Source organism: Pagrus major, chromosome 17 (assembly GCF_040436345.1).
Source record: "Pagrus major chromosome 17, Pma_NU_1.0".
Taxonomy (NCBI): domain Eukaryota; kingdom Metazoa; phylum Chordata; class Actinopteri; order Spariformes; family Sparidae; genus Pagrus; species Pagrus major.
This window is the reverse complement of record NC_133231.1, coordinates 23,271,104-23,294,754: the sequence shown is the minus strand read 5'-3', so window position 1 is coordinate 23,294,754 and position 23,651 is coordinate 23,271,104. Positions and strand designations below refer to the sequence as shown.

The 23,651-nt window shown below is 39.5% G+C and overlaps 2 protein-coding genes across 2 annotated transcripts; one reads left to right on the top strand and one right to left on the bottom strand.

Annotated features, from left to right (window-relative positions):
* The first annotated feature begins 9,537 nt into the window (after window positions 1-9,537).
* gnl2 (G protein nucleolar 2) lies at window positions 9,538-20,798 on the top strand. The gene is made up of 16 exons (XM_073485155.1): window positions 9,538-9,752; window positions 10,830-10,914; window positions 11,014-11,108; window positions 12,639-12,778; window positions 13,606-13,790; window positions 13,931-13,997; window positions 14,105-14,263; window positions 14,361-14,474; window positions 15,793-15,921; window positions 17,350-17,454; window positions 17,899-18,057; window positions 18,743-18,850; window positions 18,961-19,442; window positions 19,816-19,901; window positions 20,053-20,129; window positions 20,306-20,798. Exons 1-16 carry the CDS (start codon window positions 9,689-9,691, stop codon window positions 20,447-20,449), a joined length of 2,199 nt encoding a protein of 732 aa, XP_073341256.1. The 5' UTR covers window positions 9,538-9,688; the 3' UTR covers window positions 20,450-20,798.
* dnali1 (dynein, axonemal, light intermediate chain 1) lies at window positions 20,475-23,431 on the bottom strand. Its single transcript, XM_073485156.1, has 6 exons — window positions 23,136-23,431; window positions 21,979-22,115; window positions 21,739-21,908; window positions 21,423-21,601; window positions 21,024-21,188; window positions 20,475-20,919 (listed from the first exon to the last, which is right to left on the bottom strand). The coding sequence occupies exons 1-6, from the start codon at window positions 23,214-23,216 to the stop codon at window positions 20,884-20,886; spliced, it is 768 nt and encodes a 255-aa protein (XP_073341257.1). The 5' UTR covers window positions 23,217-23,431; the 3' UTR covers window positions 20,475-20,883.
* Between the last annotated feature and the right edge of the window lie 220 nt (window positions 23,432-23,651).

Sequence of the window (23,651 nt, the reverse complement as noted above, 5' to 3'; positions counted from 1 at the left end):
GTCCAAATTTGGTCGTCAGTTTGTAATCCAGCCCATAAAGTGATATGTGCTCAGCGGACATGTGGCCAAGCGGACCAGGAGGAGGTCAAAGAGTCCCAAGTACTTCGGGGGGTGCTGGAGGGGGAACAAATCCCTCTCCAATGAATCTTGTTATTTGATCAGCTGTAAGAAGAGCCACAAGAGAAAACACAAACATGGAGTTTGAGTGTATGATCCTGTTTCTATGATCACCTTTGAAGCCAGAACAACAGCATCATGGTTAGCGGGATCATGACAGCACTTTGGTAAACATGTCTTAGAGCTATGTAAAAGGGCGCCAATAAAGTCTTGCTGCTTTTTCTTGTCTTGTCTCATTCTAAACTCTCTCCTTAAAAGGTAGCATTTGAACCATAGTGACACTGTATTGTTTGCCAAGGACACATGGTTGGGAAACAATCACATCTAGGAATAACGTGGGACACAGATCATTTAAAAACCTGAGCTGGTGGAAACAAACATTCCAAGTCTTTTTTCCATTGGTATCTTTTGATGATATTAAGCATTTATGGGTGTTTAGTTACTGAAACCTAGTTCGCTATCTGCTGCAATGTCATGGATGAACGCAATGGAAACCGGAGCAAGCAAGATCATTAGATTTGCGCAATCTCACTTTTATTTGGAGTTCGTGTAGACTGACTCCTTGCAGGGTACAAGTAGGTCGCCTTTATAAATCACCAGAAGTGGCAAAAGTCCACACATTTTTATATTCAAGTAGAAGCACAGATACCTGTGTGAAATAAAAGAGTTTAACTTCTTTACTCAAGTAAAAGTAAGAAAGTACAGGCTCGGAAATGTACTCAAAGTATAAAAGTAAGTAAAAAGTTTCCCTCTTGTCATATTAATATAATTCAAAGAATATTAAATGCCCCAGGAAGATAGTTTGTTGGTGATTCGCATTCCTAGGATGTCAAATTCTGACAGTTCGGGTTGGCAAAGTCTCCAAAGCACAGCAAGAATCTAAGAGAATAAGAAAATCCAGGCAGAAGAAGAAAATACGTCTTTTTTCCCCATTTGGGTTTCCCTCTCTGTCTGTTTCCGCCTTGTTACGTGATTTCATCTCACTACTTCTGCTGTGCGTGATATGCACAGATAGGTTGATATCAGTCTTGAGATGTTGGGAAGGCGGCGTGAAATGATGTAAAATAAAAAATGATCGATAATTCCCCTCAAATGCAAGTAAAGTACAGATACCTGAAAGTACAGAAACAAAGTATTTGCACTTCATTACTTCCCACCTTTGTAGATTACTGAACTTGCCACCACGCTTTTGTTGACTTTGCTCAGAAAATGCTGAGCACAGTTGCCTTGCCTGCACGGCAACAGGCTGAGAAAGTATCAAACCGCAACACAATGCAATCAGTATGTTGTTTAACAGTTTGGTATGGCCTTAATAAAGCGCACAAAATGGATTTTTCACGGTCATGTAAAGACTATGTACACCACTGCCATATGTACAAAATATTGCCTGTGTGCATGGAATATCAATTTGTGTGTAGACATATTTTCAGACCGCTAGGAACACTTTTTGTATCCCATTCCCACTCTCTCCCCCCCCCCCCCCCCCCCCAATGTGCAGCTTGTATGTGAAGAGTTGAACACGGCCATTTACACAGTTCCGTCCTGCGATTCTCTTGCTCTGAGTACACATTTGGGTGTGTTTGTCATAGGGTAGAAAGAGGGGTAATGTGTCCGCCAAACCACACTACTGGCCCATAGATAGGAATTTAGGAGCTAAATGGTCCAACATTTTACTTACTCTTGTTACGTCCCTCTGTGATTTGCAGTATTTTTCCATACTTCTTCGCTTTCACAGCATGTAATGCACTTAGGCCAAATTGCTTGAGTGCAGAAATATTGAAATGCAATTATTCTTTATGTAATTTGATTAACTTGTATGTACATTTGTAATATTGGTGTGATCTGTGGGCCGACTGTGTACTAAAACTATTGTTGCTTAACATGGAAAATACAAAAATGACATATGAGTAGAAAGCCAATCTTGTTTTAATTATTACATCAGACATCTTTGAGCTTTGGGACGTTGGTTTAATATATGGTTGCAATTTGTCTTGTGCCCTTTCTGTGCCAGGTCCAAACTAATGTATCCAGCTTTCACGGGGGTCCAGGAAGACCTACCAGGATGCCAAGGCCAAAGAGATCAATTGTTTATCGATGGCGACCCACCCATTCAGCCCAGACTGAAGCCAAGGATATATTATATTTGAATGTGAAGCTTCACATTGGAAGCAAAGGAGGTTCCTCACTCAAAGAGCCTGTGTTCTCACGAAGATCAGGATGGGAACGAGAGGCACAGTCCTTCTGCGCCTTTTCCCAGAGCCTCTCATCCTTCTACAGGCCAAGTCTACTGCCAAGAGAAGTTCCAGGTGGTCTCCAGGCTGTCTTTGATCCTCACCAACCACGGTTTCTTGGACAGATCGGTCAGTGTAATCACTAGTGTTTCGGAGTGCTCAGGGGAAACAGTAGTGCTCCATTTCCCTTTCATGGCATGACCTCAGCAGTGGCAACCATAGCCTTGAGGTGACACAGACCTCCGTCCAACTAGGCTTCTCTGTTGTCCTTATCTAATTGAAAGGGCAGCAGATAAATGTTAGAGACAAGCTGCCTTGATGAGGCACAGAAAAACAAGCAGAGAGAGGAGAGTGGGGTGTTGGTGCCCACCTCCGGTGAACACTATTTCGATTGAAGTGGAGAAAATTGTTGGCAAGGAAGAGTATGGCACACAGCCCCCCTGAAACTTGCCATGCAACTCCTACTTTTAGCTGACCCTTCAAGTTTACATCAAGGGCGAACACACGGTCCAGTTACTGACACTCAAAGTGTAGTAGAGATCCAAACTTTGTTTGCACGAACACCCTGCGTTGGCAGGGGGAAGCTAGTGCTGCGGACCAGATGCACAGACATGGTGCAAAGAGGGGCCTGAACTCCATTGAGGCTCATCTTTGGACTTTGGAGTGAGAGGAGTGTGTTTCTCTTGGATGAACTAGAGACAGACCTGCTGCCAGCTTCTTTGAGCAAGTGCTGGAGTGGCAACCAAACATCTCTGATACATCAAGATTGTGGGTGGAGGAGCATTTTTGCATTTCACTTAAGATTAGTATTTAGTACCCGGGAAACTGTTGACATATTATAACAATTTTATTGTCTGGTCAGATAGCATGGGATAACGTGCATCCATGCCTCTAGCAGTGTATTTTATTTGACATTTCAGGCCACAAGAAAAAGTCAAGATGATTTTAGACACCACAAAGACAGACAGGCTTCATTTTCTCTTGTCTAAGAGTGTGGGAGAACTCTTCCTTGATGCTATGCCATGAAAAACATTAAGACGTTGTTCCATGAAAATCCCTTGAAATAGTGGTTATTTAGGCCTTTTGGGCCTATTTCCTAGTTTCCCTGTAATGGTTTCCACATGTTTCTCAAGAGATATCCATCTTATCAGGCAAAATACTAACCAAAAGTGAAAAAAATGTTTCAGGTAACCAAATGACTTCTTGTAAAACCACATATTTCCATAAACCACGTTCAGTTATTGCCCTCACCTGGAGGTCTAGCAGTGGGGTTGGCAAGGCAGCATTTTTTTTGCTTCTTTCTAACATCAGAGGTGCGTTTTTATGATGACTAATGAAGTGATTATGCATGAATTCCCACCAAGTGAGAACATTTCCACTTTAAAAATGGTAAACAAATTCTCACTTTTTTCTACGTAGAGGGACTCAGTGACATTAGAAAACAGTAAATATTTTGGACTAATTTATATTACGACTCAAACTAAAGGTCACTGATTATACAAGTGGAAACCGACCTGTGAGCCAAGTTTAGTGAGTGTGCAGGCCACGGTGAACACCCTTAGAGATAAATTCTCACCTTATTGTGGCTTATCTCAACCACAAATGGTGGTTTACATGCCACAGATTAGTACTCATAAACACTGTTCATTAGAGGGCTCCGAGAACGCCTCCCAGAGGTCTTTGCCAACAGATTATCCTATGATTTATGTGGTGTGAAACTTGTGGCCATGACGAGCTGTGAACGAAATAAGTGGAAGATTTAGCTTTGGTGAAAATAAACACAGAAGATATTACGCATTAGCGAAACATATTCTCTCGAAAAACAATATAATCCATCACTTCATCTCCAGCTGGGTTTTTCCACGATTGGTTTTTCATTTGTTTCATGATTCATGCCTCACTCTTCTCATTATTCCCTCTTTTGCCTCTCTGTAGTTTCAAATCTGTCTAATCCCCTCTTGAAACTGGCAATAATATCTCTATATATAAATGAGGTGCGGCTCTATTTGAAGACAGGAGCTCCTGGCTGGAGTTCCTTCCTCTCTTCAGTGCTTTGAGATGAGAGAAAGTGGCGTCATGGACTCAAGAGATGTGAAAAAAGGACCTTAATATTTCAAAATGTCTTCAGATCCTAAATTCAAAAATAAAATAATAACATTATAATAAAAAAGCAAACAAATTTGGAGCATTTAATGTCAGGAAATTCCACTGGGATGTTGTGAGATGATTTATATGTTATCCATAGATACTGCATACCATTTTTTCATTTATCTTTAGTCTCTAATAGTCCCGAATCTTTGGAATGTCAGTTTTGGTCTGATCCATCAGTCCACCACTTTGTTCCAGAATTGTTTCTTTCACTAAAAGATGGATTTTCATGAAATTTTGCAAAGATCACAGGTCTCCTGAGGCTTTTAAGCGAGATGTGGCCACATTGAGGACTATTAGATGGATTTCCATGACATTTGGTACAGACCTTCTGTCTCCTCAGGATGAATTGTAGCCTTTATTTAGTGCCTTTATTTGATGACATCCTCTCGTGAGGAAACTGTGTGCTTCAACTGAGTCGGGGCTGTTTTGGGTAGTTAACAGCCTGCAGGCACAGGAAGGGTTCCAGCGTTTCTGCGGGTCATGTTTTGCACCGCGAGCAAAATAAAATCACAAAAGAAAACAAAACGTTCCTCGATGAGTCATCTGATCCACTGATTAACGTGACTGAATATGTTACCTTTCCAGAGCCACAGCTCTGAACCGTAGTCACGAGATCCCTGGTTTTACATTATGCATGACAGAAAGCTTAGTCGTAGCTTTTCACAATGCAACTCACTGCATACTACTGCAGAAAAAGGGACTTTTTGTTTCTCTTTTCTGTGGCTGCAAAAACAACACATAGTCTTTCAGTAACTATTATTAATCCTCTGAAAACTGAGCTTATCTAATCTTACACACTTTAGGGCAGACTTAAGTAATATGTACATGAACATTTCTGTGACTGCGGCTACATGCTGGTACTTCTCTCCCTCTAGTTGTCCCCCCATATTCCACCGCCAGTGTCATCAGGTCAAAATTTGTGTGAAGTTGACTTTACTTGGCAATTCTGAGGTAATCGGTTTTCTGATTTTTTTTTAAGTAAACTATTATATTTAAGTTGTATGAGCTTTAAAAGTTTGAACAACTTTAAATTATTAGTCTACTTTACTAAAGTAAAGTCACTTTGTCAGATTTCTCAGTCTAAGAGCAGCCTCACAAAGCTGCTAACATGGCTGTAAATTTTTGTTTCCACCTAGGATGAAACTCATGATGATATTCTGCATTATCACGCCTTTCTTGCATCAATGCCTAATGTCTCATAACAGGAAAACTTGATGTAACGGCTAATGACAAAGCAGTGACCGTCAGCCCTTCGGTAGCCCTCCAGATAAGCCATGAAGCACTCTCAGCAGAAATGTTGGCTTTCTGTTGCCAACACTCTCGACAGCGGGGCTATAAGGAGGAGCGACCTTCGGGCCTTCGTCAATTTTTCTCTTTTTGTTTAGTCAGGCCGGCTGGAGGCTGTGCTCCGTCATCTAGCCGGTGTTCCAAATTTGACTCAAAGCAGAGACTCGGCAAGCGAGCCAGGCTGAAATATTATCCACAAATGCACACATTCACATGAACAGTTATGAGGAGCTTCAATGCCGGGGGACCGACTGGAGAAGAAGCATCCGTCACACTAACCCCATTTTACTTATTCCCATCTCAGTGTGTATGGTAGATAAAAACACAAAAGAAAACTTGAGTACCTTTACCCACTGAAATCCTCTGCATCTGGTATTTATCACCACATGAACGTGGGATGTGGGGGTGCAAAAAAGCAAATGTTTATAATTCCTGCCTCAGTGTATCATGGCCTTTCCGAGCAGAGGAAGTAATAGCTTAATTGTATTGTTTATGATGAGGCTGTGTTAGCCTATTTTTCAGACACTGTGGTTTTACAAGTCACTGTAAATTTGGTTCTGTTGTCAGCTTGTTAGATTCTCACTGTTTTCCATTAAAGAAACCCCTTTTTAAGCACACTTTATTGTTTTGTGTATTTTATTCTCTCCTCCTAATTCTTACGGAACGTTTTACAAGAATTGTTTTATTTCAGCCGAACAGTATTAAAGCAACAAATATTTCTTGGAAAAAACGTGTCTTAGGAGGAAAATCATTCAATAAATCTATTTTTTTATTTTGATAACACACTGTTCAACAGGTGTTATTGTAGTTCTATTCCCGTTTTTAAAGTTAGAACATCTTCTCTCCCTTTGATGCTTTTTATACCATTAATCACTTTAAAAGAATGTGTCAGTTTTTCAAGCAGCAGACATCTCATCATTTATTTTACTTTGGAATGAACCTCTTTAGCTGAATACATAAAATCTCATGCTGGGACTGAAGTATCAATCTGTGCAAGGTTCTGTCATAAACTTATTAAACACAGGTGCTCTGGTGCTCACTGCTGAAGCCCCGCTCCCTACAACTCCTGTGCTGTCAGTCACAAACTGTGGAGACTGATTAGCTGAATGAATATCTGCCTGAAAGATGGATGCTGTGACTCCAGCGGTTGGCACTCCATATAGTTAGACAGAAATAAACAAGCTCTACCTGCCATGCTCCACAGCTAGAAGACCAAAGAGTCGAGGCAATGGGGGAAATTTTCACATCATCTGTCAAGTGTTCTCACTCTAGCACCCTGATGGGAGGCCAAAGAAAATGGAGCTGCTCTTTTTTTCACCCATTTTCCTGTTATATGGGTCTGTAAAATCTAGCATATAACAAAATAGTGTGCAGTAATATGAAACCGGGCTGCTCGTGGTTTAATTTAAAGCTGTTTTTCATGTATTTTTATGTCCGTATGAGAATGGACAGAGTAGCTGACTGCTGATGCCCGATGAATAAACCTGCATGAGTGGTACAGAAGTATTATTGCTCAAGCAAGCAATTTAATGTTGCCAAAAGAACTGGATTTTCTATATTCTGGCATGCAAGTTAGTTAGTTTTTCTTTTGGTGAAAGCAGCTAATGTACCCTGTCATGAGTTTTATTGGTTTAAAATTGCTTGTAAGCCTTGCTTAACTCTGGTGTTTTTCTTACGTCTTGCTGAGGGCATCAATCATAAATTGTGGTCATCTGTCACAGATGGCAGACGGATGGTATATCCTTGTCCTGTTGCGTTCCTGCATGCAAATTTTGATTAATGCTTGTCCAATCAATTAGTTTTTCTTCTTGCCTAACTAAACGCTTTCATGCAAATCAAGGTCACATGAAGTTCAGCCAACCTGTTGGTTCAGCAGCTGCAAAACGCACAACCGCTGAATAGAGCAGTGAGGACAGACAAAATATACCCCACATTCATGCCGATGACAGAATAACTGAGACTACATACTATAAACTATGTTTAGTGCGTCTTCTAATTGAAGAGGTTAACTGGTGGCTTTTTTTATGAGGGGAAAGTAACTTTCTTCAGGGCAACAGTAACCTCATCGTCTTGCCAAACCTGAAGGTTGTGTTTAGGCATGAGATTGAAAATGGTCACATTTAATGGTAAAGATGGTAAAAATTTGGGAGGAACCGCAACCGTCTGTAAATACAACCGTAGCAATTTGGGTTTAAATGAATTTGGCTTAAAATAAAAGGGACTCAGGAGTGTTGCAGAAATATGCTTTGTAAGACGGACTTTTAGTTTGTAAATTTGGATTCTTATAATGGAAGAAATGCCTAGGTTAAACCTGAACCGCTTCTTTTTGTTTCTTCTGCTTGGATTTCAGCTTTTAAAAAAAAAAAATTACTTTCTGATTTAAAAAATCATTTATTGCAGTGGATTGCTGATGCAGTCAGTTCCAATTTCATCCGTATGAAAATGAACAGAGAACATTCCTCGGTCTCCCTGCAGTATAAACTGAATACTGGATGGCGCCTCTCCAAACCGGAGTCTCTACGAACTTGCCTACCTTGGCACTGGGCCACACTTGTGTAACATACCGTACACACTGTGAAGGCAGCATCATCACAACCAGTCAAACTTGGCCTGTCATACATTTTAGTGTCAAATAGGCCTTCTGAAGGCCTGTGTCAGTATTCTGTTAATGAAACTCATATTGTCTTTATAGTATTTTTTCTTTCTTTTACAAATCACCTCAGTGATGAATCATTCAAACTTCCTTTAAAAAATTAATATAAAACAACAGCATTAAACTGCTTGCACCTCTTTAATATTGCCAGCATGTATTTGTGTCTTTGATCACACTATATTTCATTTTAAAAAGCAAGGCTGTAGCCTCTGTTTAACACTGAGGCCATGACCTTGGTAGTTTTAGGACGTCAAAAAAGATTCAGTATTTGCCCACTACAATTGTATTACTTGAAGTGTGGTGTTTTGAATCAGCATTTACAGCTTCATGTTTGGAAACAAATGAGAGAAAACATATAATTAAACATCTAAGTTAAGAAATAAAAAACCCTAACAATTAAAACATTCTAGAGAATTTTTAGTGAACTGGGGAAACTTGAACTCGTGACCTCAGTATTGCTTAAGTCCCCGCCACAGCCCCGAATTCCTTTTCTTTAGTTTAGTCTAAACACATTTATTCACCCACCAGGCCTCCTTTATCATGCAAAACACATTTCCCTTTCAAGCCGTATGCCTCCTCTGAAGCTTATTATCCACTTCAAATTGCAGACAGGAGCTAGTCAGGTAATGAAGGGCTGTGGCAGACCCTGGTTATTCAGCAGGGCATGTTGGCATATGGCAAAACCCTAATAGAAACTGTGTTGCACCCTCTTCTGGGAAAAAAACAGTATAGCAATTAAACATTTTTGTAAAGAATTGAGCTTGAGAGTCTGCTGAATAATTTTCCCCAACTTGTCAGGATTTCAATGTGACAGCTGCTTGATTTATTATCTTTTTCTGAAACTACTTTACACAACAAGGCCTGTTTTTAGGCTAATTAATAAATTTACTGTAGAGATAGTGTTAATTGCAGAATGAAAACTAAGCATAGCCCTCTAAAATATAAATACTTTAATTTCACATTAATTAATAGAGATATACTTGAGCGAGGCATATATACTGATCATATATAGCTCATGTATTTACAATTATTACAACCAGTGCCAGTGCACTCACAGGAGCTCTCTGATTGGCTCACGTCGCTGTCGCTCTTTCGATGACGTCCTTCCTGTTTCACCGTGTCTACACGTGCACGGTGTACAGTATCGAGCTGAAGGGAAAACAGCCACTAAACTTCAGCTTTCAGACACCTTCGTGTGGTCTTTAATTTTTTTTTGTCCGGGGAAGTCTTCGCCGACTAAGCCGTCAAAATGGTGAAGCCACGGTTCAAGGGGAAAAGCTCGATAAACCCCTCTGCGTCCAGCAGCAACCCTGGTGAGCTAACCCCCCATTAGCCATACTGGTTGTTTACAGCTAATGCTAATTGTTGCTAGCTTGGTGATTTAAAGCTGTGGGAAAGACACGTTAGGGCTATTTTGCTGTGCTGAATTATATTAGTCATTAACATTAAGAGTGTAGTGTGCCAAAATAAAACATAAAACTATGGGTTACTTATCTTTAATAGAAATTTGCCAGTGAAACTGCTTAAACACACTGCTTTTAGCAGCAGGCCTTTTACATTTGACACTGAAGTATTTAACTTTGAGGGAAGAGCCTGTGTCTTTTGGGAGTGTTTACCCCAAATGTTCCTGATGTCTGGAAACCGCTGCCACCTTTATTTGGGCATGAACTGTCTATCAAAACAGCTTCAAAAGATGCCTCATAGATAGAGAACTGGTTTGATATCATACATGAAATTTTTGTAATGGTAGAATTACCTTTGACCTAATAACCTAGATTTGAGGAAATATAGAAGAAGTGGAAACTGTATATATCCTCAAAATGCCCATCTTTTGTTTGACTATGTTTATTTAACTCTTTAAAAAAACACGTTTTTAATCATCTATCTAAAGTGCAAAACAACCCATTAGGGATGCAAATTTTTAGCAATTTCTTTAGTCAATAGTCGGATGCCTGACCAATCGATTATCGGTTAATCATTAACAATATGTGAAATATGTTGTAAAACTCTTTTAAGCACTGACATGATCTATGATCGATGCTGAATCAGTGTAGGCTACAGTTAAAAGAACTGATGAAGTAAACACCAAGTTACTTGATTGATAAACTTAACACAAAATAATGACAACTGGCCCAACAAATGGCTAAAATGCAGTACTATCACTCACAGTAATATCTTTTGTATTTTAAAATGACAAATTACCACATTCTATGTTTATTTAGATTTCTTCATTGTAAAAAAAAATGAAAAAATCGTTCACTCTGTAAAAGTTTATAACTAAAGATGATTGTGTGACTGTTGCTATGATGTGAAAATAAAGGAAAAAATGTAAAGAAAAAAAAGTTACGCCGCTTTTGAAAAGCTGTTGTAACTGTACATGTATTTCACAGATCGGGTGAAGGGTGCTGGTGGCAACAACATGAGGGACCGAGCCACTATCAACCGTCTGAATATGTACAGACAAAAGAAGAGATGGTAATTGATGATCAACATTTATGTTATTCTTGTGCACCACTGATTTTTGAAGTGACACTGAAATATAATAAATTCTGACACTGATCTTTCTGTTCCCAGTAATAATCGAGGACAAGTCATCAAACCTTTACAGTACCAGTCCACAGTGGCTCCAGGGACCGTAGCCAGAGTTGAACCGAACATCAAATGGTTTGGTGAGTACACGTCCTGTGCTTTGTATATGTTGTCTATGTTATATTCTAATGTGATAGCTGTCAGTATATTGTCTGTCTTTGTAGAGGGACACTTTCAGGAGGTGTTTTTTTGATACTCACAAAAACAGGAACAACGACTTTAAGAGGCTGGCACATTTGGGGACATTGCAGGTCATTTGTGAACTACTTGCTGCTGCTTCTTCTTTTTGGATGATAGATGAAGGCTTTATGTTTGATGATATGTACGACAGCACTGAAGAAGTGGGTTAACTTAATTTTGTTTGGGTTTTTAACATCCCTGCCACCTACATTAAAATGTTGGCACGTTAAAACTTGGAAGAGCTTCGAAGAACTTTGTTAAGGGCATCAACTTGGACTACTATTGTTAGCTGATACGAAAGATATTTGGCGTTGACCAGTAAAGCATAACAACAAACATTATTACATTACTAATGAGAGTTCAGAGTGAGTGCAGAACAACCACTGCAAAAATAAAGGGTTGATTCTGGAAAGGAGGGGTGCCACTTCTCAAAAAATTCAAATGAACAAATGAGAAATAACATGTAATTATTTTTTATTATTTTAGATGCCGCCCACATAGCCTAATCCTGAAATGCGTTGTAGAATTTTTCCGTTGTTATTATTCAGTCGTGTTGCCAGTCCTCCCATATTGAGTGAAAGGCTCGTAATAATGTAAGGCAGTTTCATTTTACAAAGTCAGCAAACACCTCTAACTTCATCCATGATTTTCCCACGTATGGTGTCAAATCCTTAAATGCGCATATTTCACTTATCCGATGTTTAGTATCAAGACTGTCCACGCAACTCAATAGTTTTCTGTTTTCTGTTAACAAAGGGAGCCTTTAAACTTGAACATCAAATATGAATCTTGCCCACATATGAACATCAGTTTGAATCTTGAATAAAATGTGACAACCTTATGGGAGAGTCAAATTCAAGTTAAATTAGCATGTATTTTCACACGCACAATCATACACAGTACAACGTATAGCCAAAGTCTAACAAATAGATATACTTTTAAAAAAGCTGAATCTAACATTAAGATAAAAGGGAAACTGGCAAACAAATAAAATAGAAATAATTTGAACAGCCGGTATAAAAGAATTGGTATAAAAATCAATTACTTGGGCACCTATTAGCTCAGTTGGTAGAGCAGGTGTCCCATGTATAGAGGCTTTGTCCTCGCTGCAGCGGCCCCGGGTTCGAGTCCCGGCCTGGGGTCCTTTGCTGCGTGTCACCTCCCCTCTCTCTCACCCTGTTTCCTGTCATCTCTGAAGCTGTCCTTTCAATAAGGCCATACAAAAGCCAAAAAATAAAAAAAAATAAAAAAAATCAATGACCTAACCTGTCAACAGCTGATATATGCTTGAATTTATTGGCTGTTTTCTCTAGTGATGGCACATGTTTAAAGAAGTAAAATTCATATTTGGACTTATTACAAGCGTTTATAAATGATCAAAAAATAAACTAAACCAGTCACACTTTGCAACTACATATTTTGTCTTTCAGCAAATACCCGTGTGATCAAGCAGTCGTCCCTCCAGAAGTTCCAAGAAGAGATGGGAGCAGTACAAAAGGATCCATATCGTGTGGTGATGAAACAAAGCAAACTCCCCATGTCCCTCTTGCATGATAGAGTCAAAGCCCATGTGAGTATAAAGGGTATTAACCTCTTTTTACTGTACTTTGAATAAATGGTGTTGTCTTGTCCTGTGTTGTCTATATGATGGCCCTTAGGTCCTCTGCTAGCTCGAGGGCATGTTTATTGTGTATGTGAGTTAACCTTATATACATTTTATTTAGAGTATTTTAGCCTTTTAGCCTTCGAAAGCTATTGAAGTTTTTTCCTGGTTTATATCACGCCATACAGATAGATATCATGTGTCTGGTATCCTCACTATCTTGTTTCTTGAGATTTTATGAGGTGAGATGGAACATGAGGCCTTACTTTAATCCTCATTCAAGTCTCAATCAGCCCCAGTGTGACCTTGGGTGTACCTGCACTGTTTTTGGCATGGTAGAGTTGTAATCTGCCAGGCTTTTCTACCCATAGCCAATATGATTCCTAATAACATTCAATTCTTTTCATTCTCCTCCAACATTACTGGGTCTGTTTCAGTCTCTTTTTTTTTTGTCTAAAATAGTTGGGATGCTGTGTAGGACATAAATAAAACCGAATGTGATAATCGGCTAATCCTTTTTGACTCAGTTGACTCAATTGAAAACAGTACAAAAACAATATAGTCAAAAGTGGCATCCACATGAATGTCAGGACCCGAGGTTTTCCAGCAGAAGATTGCATTGTAATGAGATGATCAATGTTTTTCAATCACTTGGCATTGGTTTTGCTGTTGTGGCTGTTCTCTGTATTGTTTAGGAAAACACAAGTTCAGTAAAAACCTAACTCAAAGAACTCTAGAAATCAGTTGTCAGAGCTGCAGGTCTAATGTTTTTCCTTCCGTTTCTACACTGGCAGAACTCCAAGGTGCATATTCTAGACACAGAGGGTTTTGAGACCACGTTTGGGCCCAAGGCTCAGAGGAAGAGGCCCAGTCTCATGGTGGGGGATATGAAAGACCTCGTAGAACAGGCTGAAGCCTCAGCCGAGAGCTACAATGCAGACAACGACAGAGACCTGATGACTGAGGACACAGGGGTCAGGTAAGACCGGCAGAAGATACTATCATCAATCTACATTCCTGGCTGTACTGACTACTAGAACTGGGCAGGAGGTTGCTAACTTTCCATATTTCTAAATTTTCATGTTTAAAGGTTCTTATTTAATTCTCATTTTGAAACAGGGAGGAAGTCCGTGAGGAAATCTTCAAAAAGGGTCAGTCTAAGAGGATCTGGGGGGAACTTTACAAGGTATCGTTTTCAACCTCCTCTTTGTCATGTGCATTATGCTAACGAAGAGTTGTTACCACTTAACTTTATAGGGTCATTCTACATTCCTGACTGTTTTATTGTAATAGGTGATTGACTCATCTGATGTCATCATCCAAGTGCTGGATGCTCGTGATCCCATGGGAACACGCTCCAAGAGCATAGAGACGTATCTGAAAAAGGAGAAATCCTGGAAACATCTGATCTTTGTCCTTAATAAGTGTGACCTCATCCCTGCCTGGGTCACGGTAAGACATTTACAACGTGTTTATCTTCAGTTCAGCATCTCATAGTATTAAATAGTGTGACTGACTGACTCTTTATCTCCAATCAATTTTGAACTAGAAACGGTGGGTAGCTGTTTTGTCGCAAGAGTACCCCACTCTGGCTTTCCATGCCAGCCTCACCAACTCGTTTGGTAAGGGCTCCCTCATCCAACTGCTCAGGCAGTTTGGCAAGGTAAGAACTTACCTCGAATTCAATATGTTTTATTTGTCTTGAGCCTAAATCATTTACTGATCCAGTAACAATTACCAATGCCACAGCTGTTTGCCTTTATTTCCTTTAGCTTATTATCCAGACTTTTATTTGGTACAGAGCTATTTTTTGCTTTTTAATTTGGATTTTAGAATTGCACCCCCTCTTATTTATGAGTGTACTATTTACTCACATAAAAGATTTATAGATTTATGTATGAAAATCAAAAGTACCAGTTATAGTTTAGGATGTTGGTGTTTGGGGTTCAGTTCCCTTTAGTCCTCATTATTTTCCACTTTCCAAATTCAAGCCATATAGTCTATGGATTTAAATAGTTTATACATTGTTATTAATTATATTGATTTTAATATAATCACAATAAACTTGGTTTTATAAACTATGACATTTTCAAGATAGGAAAATCAACAACAGCTTGTTAGTGAAAGTCATGTTTATATCAAAACTGCTTTTTTCTTTGTGTAAATAAAGCAGAATACCATTCCAACTCACCTACATACATATAGATCTTTTAGTAACTAAATAAAACAATGGATAATTAATACATATACATGTCGGACTTGATTTGTCCGTTATTCTCTCGATAAGTCACACAACTCTTTTAGACATTTCAAATTCAAAAGAGTTCCTTAATCAAATTTCAGAAAGAATTTACCATATTATTACAAATATCTCTTAGCCCACATAAAGTTACCTTAACCGTGATAAAAGGATTTGTCTTTATCGCCCACCCTAGACCTGCAATAACATGCAATGTTACGTAGTGGCTGTGGAATAGAGCGTGTTTGTGAAAGCATGGGACTTGAAAGATCTGATATGTCAAGAAATCAAAGGGGTTTGATAATAAAATGGAATGTTCTTGTTAGATTTAATATTATGATTTAAAGAGGCTTTTATGAGAAAGACACAGAAATGCTTCCATGTTATTTTCCTTGTAAATGTTTTTTTGCTGTTGAACCACATTGGTCCAAAAGTCTGGAGATAACTAGGTGAAAAAGCTGATCCAAAACAGCCTTCAGAGTTTACCTCCTGGGACACAAATAAATGATAGACATATATCTTGTTTTAAAGGGTTCTAGATCTTCTTGATTGTCTTGTTTACATAAAAAAATCCTTTTTAAGACATCCTTTGGTATGTGTTTTGAACAAACTACATTATTGTTCTGGAATAATGACAAGTTGACTTTTTGCCCCATCTAAAATTACCTCCATGAACCGATGACAGACTGAGGCTGTTGCTTAGGAAACATAATGGTCTAACTTTATTTCTTGTTTCCCACAGCTTCACACAGACAAGAAACAGATAAGTGTGGGTTTTATTGGTTACCCAAATGTGGGAAAAAGCTCAGTCATTAATACCCTGCGGTCCAAGAAGGTCTGCAATGTGGCACCCCTCGCTGGAGAAACAAAGGTAAGGTTCAAGTGTCTTTACAGCAATGCAAAAAAATAAATAAATAAATAAAATAAAGCTTTAATTATGAATCTGAACTCGTATACATACATGATGATAAACATTTACAGTGAAGACAGTGTAAAAGACTAGAATATTAAATGTGAAAATGAGTAAGGAGGTGGAGTGTGGAGGTGAGGTGAGGTGAAAACAGGCCTAGTCCTCTTCTTAAGTTGGTAATTGCTGATAGCTGCAACAACAGAAGTAGTCAGCTCTGTGTTCTTAACAATATAAATGAAAATCTAAGTGGAGACTGGGTCAAGAGAAAGAACAACAACCAATTTTATCTTTAATTTCCTCTCTCTCTGGCTGTTTATCCTGTTTGGAAAAGAAAAAGTGTTTGAAAACCCCAATGTCCACAGCAGGGTCAAGGGGAAAGAAAGGGAAAATATCTTTCCTTTTTCTGTGCTTGCCAAAGCTGTGAAATTAGATCGCAATAGAGGGAAGGATTTTTTTTTTTTTTTTTGTGCACACCTATCAAATGAATCAGATGGGCCTGTTTCCAGCACGCCTTTATTTCTCACCTTGTCTTTGATTCCTTCTACAGACTCAACACTCTTTGATGATTGCTAGACAAGCTTATGATCCGCGGCACTGCCGTCAACCTTGTTCCTCCTTTTGTTAGAATGGAGGTGCAGTTATGTTGGTGTGAAAATTTACGTAACAACGCCTCTGTCTGAACCAATCATGGAAGGCAGAAGTTGTTTGAAATAGGGCTTTGCGCTGTTGTAAAAAACTGAGCGATATTTTGTTTTTCTGTAATATATACTGCAATATGAAAAAAATCCAGGAATTTCCTAATTAATCATTCCACAATGATGGGGTTGATTTGTAGGGGAGAGCATTTTATCAAACAAAGCAGGGCCAGCTTTGTTTAATAGATTGATTAAGAATGATTGTGATTCGCTTGGCATGCAGAGCCTGCATGTCAATCACAAGCAACAAAGTCCCACATATCCAAGACCCCCTCAATCAGACTAGACTAGGCAAGCCTTTTTATTTAGCACCATTCAGCCCCAAGATAATTGAAAGTTCTTTACAAGGGCATAAAAATAAATTTTAAATAAGAAATTACGAATACTTTGAATTTAAAGGACAATAAAAAGCAGAAATAAGCAAATGGTTACATATAAAATGCATTTGTAAGACAATAACAAACAAAAACAAGACTAAATGATGTAATAGACGTCTCTTGTAGATTAGTCATGGAAAATGTTTTGTATCAAGCAGAAAAAAGTTGTTACATAACGTGACGAGAAAAGAAAGTTAACTGTTGTCACAGTTCTTGGCTAGATTCATTGTAGTACGGTTAAATACTATACAAGATTTAACATCTTATGTTGAACTTGATGGACCATACAGACTGTTTCAATCTCCTTACTTTTTTAGGTGTGGCAGTACATCACTCTGATGAGGCGCATCTTCCTTATCGACTGTCCTGGTGTCGTCTACCCTTCAGAAGACAGCGAATCTGATATCGTCTTGAAAGGAGTGGTAAGAAGCTCTTTGATTTTTTCTTTTGTGTACAAAGGATTTGTGATATCCGCCCTCATACTTCTTGTACCATCCCAAATATAATTCACGAGGTGAATGAAAATTCATTTGTGCTCCTCAAAGCACTGAAAAACAGGAGCGTCTGAAACAACAATATGTCTTTCCAGAAACAATGTCCCAGTTACTCGAGATAATCCACCAACTGTTAATGTGGCATTTTTGACAGCTCAATTACCTGCAGTTTGACAAACAAAGAATTGGATGTGGATTCCTGTTAATAATGCCTGAGTGTTTAAAAATGCCTTGATCAGCTCTAATTCTAATCCTCCAGATCATTTTCCCAGATAGGAGGCTTAACATTTAGGCCCATGCAGTCCCCGTAACTGAACGGTTCCAGGTTCGTATTTTAAATTGCACGCCTTTTTCTTGCCCTTCCTCGCAAAGGTTCAAGTTGAGAAGATCAAGAACCCAGAGGAGCACATTGGGGCTGTGCTGGAGCGGGCCAAGCCTGAGTATATTCAGAAGACCTACCGCATTCCCACTTGGAACTCTGCTGAAGACTTTCTTGAGAAGCTGGCGTTACGCACTGGGAAACTTCTGAAGGTCTGAATGTTCCTCTTTCCTTCTCTTGCTTGTTTTTATCACATTTATTCATTTCATAACAAGTTGAGAATATGGTCAACAAACAAATCATTATCAGTTTTAATAATTTCAGTTAAAGCGTTTGCCGGGTTTTCTATACATGCTTCATACACAGGCCTATAATAATAATAATAATAATAATAATAATAATAATAATAATAATAATAATAATACTTTTCATATGCAGTCCCTGGCAGGTTGATGGCATTAAAAAAAAAACAACAACACATAAGCACAGACAAGTAAAATAACACAACCACTACTCTCATTTGCACAACTTGAAAACGACTTGCTTTAGAAGACCATGGGTCAACAAAATCAGAACTAAAGACTCTCCCCAGACTGTCCTCTGCAGTTGCCGTCAGATATTTAACGTACAATATTTTGCTACACAGACCTTTTTATCAGGTTCCACCCAGGAAAAGTTAATGCAATGTCTCTGACCGCAATTGAAGAGGGCGGTGTGCGGCAGTCTTTTGTTCTGACATAGTCAAAGAGCAAATCCATACGTAATACACCTGGTCTATTTTTTATTTACACATTTTATGTGCTGCACTCATAATGGTTTTCAGTTAAATAGCAAAGTGTATGTCAACTAGTAGTTTTAAATATCAAATTTGAGCATTATATTCTTGGTATTGTGCAGGGCGGTGAGCCAGATCTCTCCACTGTCTCCAAAATGGTGTTGAATGACTGGCAGAGAGGACGTATCCCTTTCTTTGTGAAACCCCCTGGACCTGAGGGGGATCAAGAGGTGAGACTTTACAGAATTTTCCACCTGTGTTTTGTCAGTAAATTACTTCTTTTCTACAGCAACTTCTGCCCTATGTGTCAGTCTGTGTTTTGTTTCTGAAACTTTTCTAGGACAAGAAGCCATTGGCAGTTGAAGGACCCTCGGAGGTAGTTGCGAAAGAGGAACAGCCAGAGAATCCGGATGCAGTCTCAGAGGAACATGGGGGGGAGCAGCAGCAGCAGCAGCAGAGACAGAAGGAGCAGGTCCAGAAGATTCTGGCTAATGTGCGACAGAACTTTGGCAAGATCTATGTGGCACCCGAGTTCAACGAGGAAGACTTGGTGCCTGTGGAGATGCCTGACCTGGATATGTCTGACTTCTCTGGCTCTGATAACGAGGAAGACAGTGAGGAAGAGGAGGGTGAAGAGGAGGACGAGACCAAAGTTGAACCAGCCGATGGAGAGACTGTGGAATCCGAGCCCGCAGACGCTCAGACTGGCAAGGAGAAAGGCAGCAAGGGTTCACGCGAGGTGATTCGTGCGCTGGATGAGAAGATCTCCAAGTACAAGCAGTTCCTGGAGCGGGCCAAATCCAAACGCTTCTCTGCAATCCGGTCCGTCTTCTCTCACCCAAACCTCACTCACATATTTTCTTTGTTTTGTATATTGCCCTCATTTCTTTTATCCAATAAAGTAACATGAAGTTGTCAGGCAGAGAGATGCCATGCATTTTAGGTGGTCCATGCTAACCAGCCTTTAAGCCCCCGAGACTAGCAGTCATTAGTTTGACTGTCTGATCAGAAGCCTGCTTCCATAACTTTTGCATGTCATTGTGTTATTTAATCTATATCGCCTCTTGTCCAATTTCAGCCCATATTAGAGTTGCTTTAAGCCTCATTTAATAACTTGTTCGCTGCAGAAGATCCGAACAGAAGGGAATTTTTTGCTTTGTTGGTTAATAATGTTCTTTCTTTCTTCTTTGGACAGGATACCCAAGGCACTTTCTGACAAAGCGTTCACCGACATCAAGACTAAACAAGCAGCGGCAGCAGCTAAGCAAGCACAGGATAAAGGTAGTCGATCAATATGGTATTCTCATGACTTTTTATGGTGCTGAATGTCAAAAGTGTTTCACCTGTAGCCATACAAATTGGGTAGGTCAGGTTGACCTTGAGATCCAGCCAGGCACTGACATCAAATTTGTTCATCTTTGTTTAAATTAAGCTGCAAACCAGAGGAGCAAGAAGAGGAAAGCTGAAGACGAGGAGTCCACACAGCCGCGCCGACTGACGTCTAAACAGGTATGCAGTGTTTGTTCTCTCTGACGTCAAACAGATGTATCTTGGTAGACAAGTCAGATTAATGTCTATTCTTACTGATTTAACAGGAATGGAGATAAAAAAAAAAAAAGCTCTATTCTTTTTTTAGCAGAAGATTTCATCATTTTTTCTCTGTTCCTCTCTGTCTGTCTCTACAGAGAAGAGCGATGGACCGTGCTCACAGGGTGAAGAAAGTTGGTGCGCGCTATTACGAAACACACAATGTGAAAAACAAGAACAAGAACAGAAAGGCCCCACCATCAGCCACAGAAGGCAAGAAGGCCAAACGATCAAAGCACTAGACTGGAGTCATAAAACACAACGACATATGTAATAAAACTTTATTTAAATATGCCGGAAAGGCCACATTTTTTCCGAAAATGTGGAGTTGATTAAAGATGGAATCTAAATAATCATTAAAGGGTCTTTATGGAGTGGCCACCTGTTGCCTTAACTTCACTTTGACTGTTTGTATCTTGCCTTTTGAACCGTCTTTTCCCTTCAACCCAGAACTGTTTTTTGAATGACATTTCATTCATCATTTACAGGTGTAATGCGCTCTTGATGTTCAAGAGAAATGTACAGTAATTGTTTAAACTGTACTTGTCATGTCATGCTGTTAGAAAAACAATAAAATATTTGCTAATGACACTCTCATGCAGTTTATATGACTTCATATCATTTAGAAACAAAAGACAAATTTAGTAGCATTCTGTAGTGGGAAATGGCGACTCAGTTACTTCTTTGGCGTAATGATGCCTTCGAGCTGGGTCTGAAAAGGAAGACAAAATAAAATGTTAAGACGTGCACCACAGCTGTAACTGGTGCTGAATCTAAAGAAGATATTTGTCTTTGGTATGTTGTTACAAACGACACCTTGAGCTGCTGGTTGGTTCTCTTCAGGAACTGAATCTCTTCGGCATGCTTCTTTTCCTCCACCTGTCGCTTTTCCTTTTCTCTCTTTTCAGTAGCATCACATCTAGCTTTCTGCTCGTTCAGTTGCTTCTTTAGGTCTTGTATTTCATTCTCCAGATCAGAAATCTACATATTTAAGAATACACAATTGTAAGTTTGTCCTAGATGCAGAATCAGTTATGAAGAGCGCTACCACGTCCTTATTTTACAGTAACTCTTGAAGAGAAATGGTGCTCTCTGCTGGATACCCAACTGAAAAACAGTCTGCAACTGTACAACCAATAGCTTTAGATGAGGGACAAAAGAAATCTCTCCATTCTGATTTTTGGGTGCATGTGTCACAAAAAATAAAATCCTTACTCTTTGCTCCATGTCAGCCTTGCCCTGCTCGGCCTGCAGTGCTTTCCTCATGCCGAAAGCCACACTGCTTTCATACAGTGTCTGGTAGGCAGCAATAGTCATTTGAATCTCATCTCTGACCCGCAACAGCAGCAGGCCCCTCTCAGCGCAGTTGATGGTCACCTGTCTGATCAGCTCATCTTAAAGAAATAGAGAATTAGGAGGATGTTGATGTGGATTAGAAAATGTGGCTTCAATGGAATATACAAACAACAGAAAACAAATTTATCACAAAACTAGCTTAATAGTCCTCAGTGAGCACCAGCCTCCTCCTTACCAAAGCACTGGGAATAGAGCTCCCTGCGGACGGGGCAGATTCCTGTTACCCTGGCCTGCCTTTGCTGCAGCTTTGTGTCCAGCAGCTCCTCCAGGTGAATAACATCTGCTCTGGTGCAAGGTGCACTGGACACTTGTTGCACCCACAGCTGGTCATCCTCCATCCATGTCCTTTTACAGCAGACGTTGAGTTAAACGAGAGTGTGGTTTAACAATATTTCATAGATGGGAAGACGTATACCTGGGTGGAAGGATGGCATTCAGGATCTCCTCGTTTTCCTGCTTGCTGGCCTCAGCAGAAGGGGATTTTGGTTTAGGCGGTGGTGGAACGGGGCTAGAGTCAGCAGGCTGCTGAGGGTTCACTCTCAGAGGGCGCCCCTGTGGAGAAAAGTATTTATGTACTTGATGTTATGACCCTAATTAACAGTTATTTCTCCCATTTGCTCACCTCACGGAACTGTTGTGTAAACTTGGCCGTGCATTGGCAGACTTGTTAAACACATAAACTGTGCTATGTCTATAAGAAAGGACAGTGATAAAAATACTAGTCCAGTCATGCAGATACAGAGTACAGAATCCTACAATTTAAAGGGTAACTCCACCAGTTGTACACATTAAAGTGTGTTTACAGGTCTTGGGAAATATAATGTGTATGTAAATAAAGTAGTATAAAGCCTTTTGTGGATCCAGAGGGAGCTGCATGTAATCTGATAAACTGCCTCCAGTGATCTCACTCATTAGCTAAGTTGCATTGTGGGTAATGCAGGCTCCAGGTTTTGAAAAGTGGTCCACTGGTCCACTCATACCACACTGTTGGACTCATTATGGACAGTTTAGAAACAAATGAACAAAATGGATCCAACAGAACCAGAGATATTCTTTACTCCACGCATTACCCACAATGCAATTTAGCCACTGATACTACTTTGTCTAAGTATAGAGTTTACATTCAATTGTTAAAATGTAAAATAGCCAATATATAAACATGGTTGAGGTATTGTAAATACCAGATCTTACCTTCTGAGGGTTTTCAGTCACTTAACATCAATAACTCAGGTTTAACATGGCACTTTTTCCACCACTTTTTATGTGGGAGCCAGACACTTGATGCCTAGAGCTAACAATTAGCATTATATCAAGTAAGAGCAGGATTTCATTAGCAAAAGTAAAGGGTGACATGTGATGAGAAGTGTGAACTCTACTAGCCATTTGAAAAAGTGTGGGGAGTAGCTTTTCTAAAATAATCTTGTGTAAATCATATAAAGTGTGCTTATTATTCTCTTTTGTGTTAACTTCCTGTATGTCCTCCCCACCTGGTGTCACTTCAATCCTCCACCCGACGTTACTTTAGCCAGGTAATGTTGATTCAGCTGTGATGGCGTTACTTTGTAAACTCACCTTTCGTGATTTTCCGTCTGTGCTTTTGGTGATCAACAATGGGTTTTCGTATTTCAGGAGAGATTCGGCCGGTGGAATCATTGTGTTTTATTTTTCCTACAAAAAAATAATAAAGCTATTGGTTTGGGCTTCAGTTTCAGAGAAATCGGTCGCTAGCAAAAACTTCGGAGCGCACTTGTTTGCGTTGTCATGGCAACAACGAACCGGTGTTCACTTTCAGTTTGCCCGGGTGGAATTAGCTGGTCGGTTCATAAATGTGGGTTGTCGTCGAGGTGTTCATAAATATATTTTAATCATCAAAAGTAAACAGACGAGGCACAGCTGATTTTTCATTCAATATGATTTTAATCTTTACGCCTTCCGATATGATTTGGGTGATTTAAGGGGAAAAGAAAGATTATCGTTCCAAACTTTATTCAAGGTACTGTAAATGAGAAAAGCAGTCATGATTGTTTTATTTCACACTTGCTTTCGCAACGTAAAAGCCTGTTCCCCGTGCGTTTGAATAGAATAGAG